The 7,665-nt window shown below is 43.2% G+C and overlaps 1 protein-coding gene across 1 annotated transcript; it reads left to right on the top strand.

Moving 5' to 3' along the window:
- Window positions 1–1,884: 1,884 nt before the first annotated feature.
- Window positions 1,885–7,443, top strand: LOC146538234 (uncharacterized). Its single transcript, XM_085187027.1, has one exon. It carries the CDS (start codon window positions 1,885–1,887, stop codon window positions 7,441–7,443), a length of 5,559 nt encoding a protein of 1,852 aa, XP_085043153.1.
- The last annotated feature ends 222 nt before the right edge of the window (window positions 7,444–7,665 follow it).

Below are 7,665 nucleotides of genomic sequence, written 5' to 3'. Positions count from 1 at the left end.
AGAAGGAACGTAACAACTTGCGTCACTCTGCCCTTCGCTTTCCTAAATAAGACATCATATTATATTATGTTGAGTTTGTAAAACCAATTATTAGCATTTGTACTGAGGAAATATTTTTATTACTTAATATTATTAGGAGTAGCATTAGTGTTCGCGACAACCGACGCGCATCATCGGCTGTGAACTCGTCACAACATGTTAGAGACTGTTTAGTTTGGCAAAAAGTGACGTCATACCACTCTCGTAATTTTGAATGTTATTATTAGTGTCTTTTCTAAATTAATAGTGTTTTTTCCTTTGTAAATAAGTAATTACATTAAATAATAAATATAAATAGATTTGGGTTCCGTTTTAGATAATAATTTTCGACTTTATATCTTATTTGTATAGTTGTACTATGATTTGCCGCATTAATCGCTTTTTATATAATAGTAACTTCCGTATAGTAAATTTTATTATTAATTATTGTTTGTCATAGTTTTCTGTAACAAAATAACAGATTTGTATATTCCTAATGTGTGTAATTAATTTTAGAGAGAATTTTCATTGTAAAAACTCATGTAAAATTCGTCATCGTAACAGCATTTTTCGTAATTTAATAATAGATAATACTTAAATAGTATAATGTTTTATACATAGATAGATAGATATTTTTATGTTCTTTTAATATGTATAAATTGTAAAAACATCCGATTTTTAGTTATTAAAATATAAATGTAAATGTGTGATAATCATAGTAAAAATATTGTTGTAAATAAAGATAAAACGGCTCGGTGGCTCGCGGCTCTCGTTACCGTTTAGCTCCGCGCAACGGAGGTGCGCGTCGGGCGAGACAGAGACAGTCGGCAATCAACGGTGAGCACAACAGGAAGAAGATAGAATCGGAACAAGACACGAATAGAGCCGACAGTCACCGACCGTTATACAGTGATCAACATCTTGTTTCAATATCCTGTTTCAACATCCTGTTTCAGTATCTTGTTTCAATGTATAGCAAGAACGTCTCGCAAGAACGTCTCACAAGAAGGACTCACAAGAACGTCTCACAAGAACGACTCACAAGAACGTCTCACAAGAAGGACTCCCAAGAACGTCTCACAAGAACGTCTCACAAGAACGTCTCACAAGAACGTCTCACAAGAACGACTCACAAGAACGTCTCACAAGAACGACTCACAAGAACGTCTTGGGGTCTCAGCATACTCCGTGTTCCCATGATCTGGAACCTATAGTGTGCAGGGCGTCAGCGGCTCATTCACTTGAGTTCCGCCCGTCCGGTACAACGTGCTGGTCCTTCGAGCTGGATCTGGGGACTCCTCACCGAAGCTGAAGCATCATCCGTCATCGTGCAAGTTATCGCAGTGCTCCGTCGCGCAAGTGCTCCGTCGCGCAGTACTCTATCGCGCAGTGTTTTCCGTCGCGCTCGCAAACGCATTCGCCGTCGCGTTTCGCATCCGTATCGACTGTCGCGCTCGCAACTGCGCTGACGTCACATATCCCGTCACGTCGTGAGTGTTTTGTGCATCCGCCTTCGTGAGTCTTCGTAAGTGCTCCATCGCGTAGTGCTCTCCGTCGCGCCGTGCTCCATCGCGCAGTATAGTCCGCATTGACTGTCGTGCTCGCTACTGCGCTGACATCTATCGCGCCGTAAGTCACGTCGTGAGTGTTCGTGCATCCGCCTTCGAGTATTATCGTAAGTCTTCGTGAGTGTTCGTGCATCATCCTCCGACATCCGCCTTCGTGTGTCGTCGTTCGTCTCCGAGAATCTTCGTGCTTCCGCCTTCGAGTGTCGTCGTTCGTCTCCGAGAATCTTCGTGCATCCGCCTTCGAGTATTATCGTTTCGTCTTGGTGAGTTTTACCAATTATCGTAGGTTTTTACTAAGATGCCTATCACAAGATCAAGAGGTCGATCCGAGGGATTGAGATATGAAGCCGACCCTTCATCTAGTCACACAGAGGTGACACACCCGCCTACGAATACACAAGAGGATTCCGAAATAGAAAAGAACTTAATAGTACCAAGTGACGAAAAGGAAGACTCAAGAATTATTTCAATTAACAAGGAGGAACAATTTGAAGGCACACAAATAAAGTCGACAACTTCGAAACGTGCAAACTCGAAGAAGTCTACGAAATCCAGACGTAGAGCAAGAAATGCTCGTGAAGAAATACTTCGCATCAAGCTTGAACTCGCGCAAATAGCTCTGGAAGATGCTGAATCAGATAGTTCAGAATCCCAGGAAGATAATATATCGAAAACCGACTACGTTAGCTCCTGGATTGAAGATAATGCACAAATCGTACAAAAATCACTTACACCATGTGCAGATGTTCCGAGGCAACCACATCCAGTGCCGTCATGCTATAGAATGCCTCAACATCCGAATATCGGCAACAATTCCGAAAATCAACAAGCAATACAGAGAGATTCAACAAAGGAAATAGAGGAGCTAAAAAAGGAAATAGAAAATTTGAAGAAAAGATGCGAAAAAGCCGAAACCGCTCCTACATCGTTGTGTATGAAAACAGAGGTACCTAAACCTACAATGTTACCTCCATCATCGTCATACAATTTTCCCGTCGCGTCCAAAGTCATCATGGATCTTCCTACATATAGTGGAGTGTTAAATGAATGGCTATCATACAGGGCCATATATGAAAACACTAAGGGATACTTCAATGAAGTTGAAAATACAGCCAGAATTCGAAGAAGCCTAACTGGAAAAGCATTGGAAGTCGTCGACACACAACTCATAGCTCATTCAAAACCGGATGCCATCATAGAAGAGCTTGAAATGAATTTCGGTCGTCCAGATGCAATCGCATATAGTGAATATGACAAGCTTCGATCTCTACCTCGTTGTGCTGACAATCCAAAGGAGATACATGCATTCGCCAGTAAGGTAAGAAGCAGTGTCAATCTGTTTCGCGCCCTCGATTTACACAACTTTATCACTGCGCCAGATATAACGAGGGCCCTTCGTGAAAAGCTACCATCGTCGTTATGTACCAGGTGGTACGAGGAACAAGCATCTATATTCAAACCAGACCTGACGCACTTCAGCGAGTTTCTCACCAAACAAGCAGCATGTCGCACACCTTATTCAACAGAGATCCCGCACTCAGAGCCTACTCGTCGTGTGATACATAGAACGCACAATACTACCGAAGAAAGGAAAACTAATAGATTTCATGGAATGGTGAAAAGTACGTGCAAAATTTGTAACAAAGAAGGTCATCACAGTATTAGCTGCAAGAAATTTCAAGATGCCAACTCAGATAAAAGATGGGAACTCGCCAAAGAACACCGACTGTGCTTCAGATGCCTGCGGTTCCGACAATCAGGACATTCCTGTAAACCACAGAAGTGCAATATTAAGGGATGCATCGGTACTCATCATCGATTACTACACTATGATAAAAAGGAGAAATCAGAAATTCGAAATCAACAAGAAGAAAAGGAAACCGTGGCCAACGCATGGGTACCGTCAAAGGCGCATGCTTATCTTAAAATCATACCAGTCAGAGTTCATGGACCGGCGGGAGAAACCTCCGCATACGCTCTATTAGACGACGGATCAACTGTATCTCTCATAGATGAAGCTTTGGCAAAGGAAGTCGGTGCTGAGGGACGGCTGGATCCTTTAAAGATGGAAGCAATCGGGGATATAGTTATTGAAACGCCGGGATCAAGGCGTGTTACCGTGACACTTGCTAATTCACAGAAAAAGAAGATTAGCTTTACAGCTCGTACCGTTCCGCATCTTAATCTTTCCCCGCAAACAATTCGTGAAGAAGACTTAGCTGCCTGCGATCATCTAATAGATTTGAAGAACCAGCTCACCTACGACTCAGCCACGCCTAAAATTCTAATTGGTCAAGACAATTGGAATTTACTACTCGCCGAAGATGTCCGTATAGGACCGAAGAACCAACCAATCGCTTCACTCACGTCGCTCGGGTGGGTGCTACATGGTGCGCACAATAGGACATTGGGTCAGAAAATCCATTTCGTCAATCAAGTTACTGCTATTGAAGATAGAATGGATGAACAACTGAGAGATTACTTTGCCTTGGAATCTCTTATCATTAATCCGCGTCGGCCAGACTCTGATCCAGAAATAAAGGCTGAAAACATTTTGAAGAAACACACACACCGTTTACAAGATGGGCATGTTGAAACCACACTTTTATGGAAATCAGAGAACAGCATCATGGTTAATAATTATGAGTCGGCGCTGAAGAGGCTCATATCAATAGAGAGAAAAATTGATCGTGATCCTGAACTGAAAAGGAGATACACCGAACAAATGGAATCACTCGTCCAGAAGGGCTACGCTGAGGTGGCACCTAAAAGTATCTCTCCAGGCAGAACATGGTACCTGCCACACTTCGACGTGCAAAACCCGGCTAAACCAGAGAAGCTTCGCATTGTTCACGACGCCGCTGCTAAAACCAAAGGTATGTCACTAAACGATTTCCTCTTGACTGGACCAGACCTTCTTCAATCGCTTCCTGGAGTCATGATGAGATTTCGCCGTCATGCTTTCGCTGTATCAGCCGACATAGCCGAAATGTTTATGCAAGTCAAAGTAAGACCTCAAGATAGGGATGCCCTTCGCTACCTGTGGAGAGGACACCGGCGGGAGGGAACTCCTGAAGAATATCGCATGACGTCGCTTATATTTGGAGCTGCGAGTTCACCATGCACCGCGATATTCGCTAAAGATTGGAACGCAAAAAGGTACATCGACACGCATCCAGAAGCAGTGGAAGCTATCATCCACAACCACTATATGGATGACTACCTAGACAGTTTCCGAAGTATAGAAGAAGCTATAGAAACTTCCAAAAAGGTCCAACATATCCACGGAGAAGCTTGTTTCAAACTCTGCAAGTGGGTTTCAAATATCCCGAAAATAATAAATGAACTTGAAAAACAATCAAATATGACAGAAACTATTAACCTGGGTACCAAAGAAGAAAAGATTTTGGGTTTAATGTGGAGACCGTCAACCGATGAATTACGATTCAATTTAAAACTAGCAAGATTACCGCCCAGTTTATTAAAGAAAACAGCTCCTACGAAGAGAGAAGCTCTGAAGATAGTTATGTCACTCTATGACCCACTTGGTTTCGCTTCACCCGTTACTATTCGTGCTAAACAAATTCTTCAAGAATCTTGGCGAAGAATTATAGATTGGGATCAACATCTGGATGAAGATCTTTCCAAGCAGTGGGCAGAATGGATGCTACACCTTCAGAAATTGAAAAATGTGAGCTTACCTCGATGCTACTCTGGTTATAGTGATGCCACATCTGTACAACTACATATATTCAGCGACGCCAGTGAAACAGCCTACGCAGCAGCTGCCTACTGGAGGGTGGTTGCTCCGGATGGAAAAGTCCAAGTCAACATGATCATGGCTAAAGCGAAAGTAGCCCCGCTCAAGGTTATGTCAATTCCTCGTTTAGAACTACAAGCAGCCGTCATGGGAGTTCGCATAGCAGAAGCTGTCATAAAAGAACATCGTATTGCGCCGGAATGCAAAATCTTTTGGACAGACAGTAAGACAGTTCTGACGTGGATAAGAAATGGAGCCAGGTCTTATAAGCCATTTGTCGCACATAGACTAGCAGCCATTGAAGAATATACCAAAGTTGAAGAATGGCGTTGGGTACCTTCTAAGCTCAATGTCGCCGATATAGCCACCAGAGAAGTACCATCTGATTTTGGAGCTGATCATGAATGGTATCACGGGCCTGCCTTCTTGAAAGAAAATCCGAGTACCTGGCCTATCGAAAAACCGGTCGTGTCAAATAATACTGGTGAAGAACATACTTTTACCGTTAAAGAACTCCAGCTGAAGACAAAATTACGTGAAGCAATTCCTGATCCACAACGCTTCTCAAAATGGGAGCGACTACTTCGTGCCACAGCTAGAGTCTTGCAATTTTTAGATATTTGCAGAAATAAAAAAGAGAAGATCTTTTATAAGCGAACACGTAGAAATATGGAATCAGATCCTACGTGGAACAAACGAAGAGAAACATTGCAAAAGAAATCTACTACTCTACATAGCAAGAAATCTATGGATTCCAACAATTTTCTGATATTGGATTCGAAGTACATTACAAAAGCAGAAAATCTTCTCATCCGAACATCTCAAGAAGAATCTTTCAATGAAGATATCACAGACTTAAGATACAACAGGACTATTGCCAAACAAAGTCGCCTTCATTCATTACCCGTAGAACTCCGAGATGACATTGTCGTTCTTCGCAGCCGTATAGCCGCCGCCGAGGGAATAAAAGACGAAACAAAGAAACCACAAGTCTTAGATGGAGATAACTACATCACACAGTTATATATTGATTGGACCCACCGTTGTCTTCACCACAGCAGCACCGAAATAATAGTAAATGAAGTACGTCAACATTTTTGGGTAATTCGTCTTCGTCCCACCGTGAAAAGGATAGTTCATCAGTGCCTCAAGTGTCGTATTCGCAAGGCACAACCCCCACAGCCTTCTACGGGTGATCATCCTAAATCCCGTCTCGCTCATCATCGAAGACCATTTACATACACCGGCTTAGATTATTTTGGCCCTCTCACAGTAGTCGTCGGCAGACAACACGTGAAACGTTACGTCGCACTCTTCACGTGTCTTACCACTAGAGCAGTTCACCTGGAAATCGCCGCCAGCCTAAGCGCAGACTCTGCCATACTTGCATTGCGAAGATTCGCTGCACGTCGAGGATGTCCTTCCGAAATTTACTCAGATAATGGTACAAACATGCATGGAGCAGACAAAGAACTTCGAGAAGCATTCAAAGAAGAAGCCAGTCGTCGAGGCATCGCATGGCGTTTCATAACACCATCTGCACCATTCATGGGAGGCGCATGGGAACGTCTTGTTCGCTGCGTGAAAACAGCTCTATACACTATTCTTCGTGAGAGATACCCCCGAGAAGAAATTTTGGCTACATTACTCTGCGAAGTAGAATATACTGTGAATAGTCGTCCCCTCACACATGTTTCTGTAAACAATGACGACGAAGAATCTATAACACCCAATCACTTTTTACTTGGGGGTTCAGCTCGTCTACCTGTACCTGGCACATTTAGTGAGGACGACATCGATAGCAAAAAGCAGTGGAGACGCTCACAGATATTAGCGGACATGTTTTGGAGACGCTGGGTTCGCGAATATCTCCCTGAACTTCAACACCGGCGGGAGCCTCATGGTCGAGGCCCTACTTATGAAATAGGTGACCCGGTACTTATAGCCGACTCACAACTTCCAAGAAATACGTGGCCAAGAGGACGCATAGAAAAAGTATATCCAGGTGCAGATGGACAAGTGCGAATAGTTGAAGTACGCACTAAGGGTGGTCTTCTGAAAAGGCCAACCAAAAAACTCGTTCCGCTTCCAAAGTAAGAAGACGTCGTCGCTCACCGCGGGAAAGATGCAGCATCACATCGAGACCTGATTCTGCACGGCGGGAGAAATGTTCGCGACAACCGACGCGCATCATCGGCTGTGAACTCGTCACAACATGTTAGAGACTGTTTAGTTTGGCAAAAAGTGACGTCATACCACTCTCGTAATTTTGAATGTTATTATTAGTGTCTTTTCTAAATTAATAGTGTTTTTTCCTTT

This window comes from Heliconius melpomene, chromosome 6, assembly GCF_056956725.1.
Source record: "Heliconius melpomene rosina isolate 202511_hmr_F chromosome 6, ASM5695672v1, whole genome shotgun sequence".
Classification (NCBI taxonomy): domain Eukaryota; kingdom Metazoa; phylum Arthropoda; class Insecta; order Lepidoptera; family Nymphalidae; genus Heliconius; species Heliconius melpomene.
The sequence above is the reverse complement of the archived record's forward strand: the minus strand, read 5'-3'. Positions and strand labels throughout refer to the sequence as shown.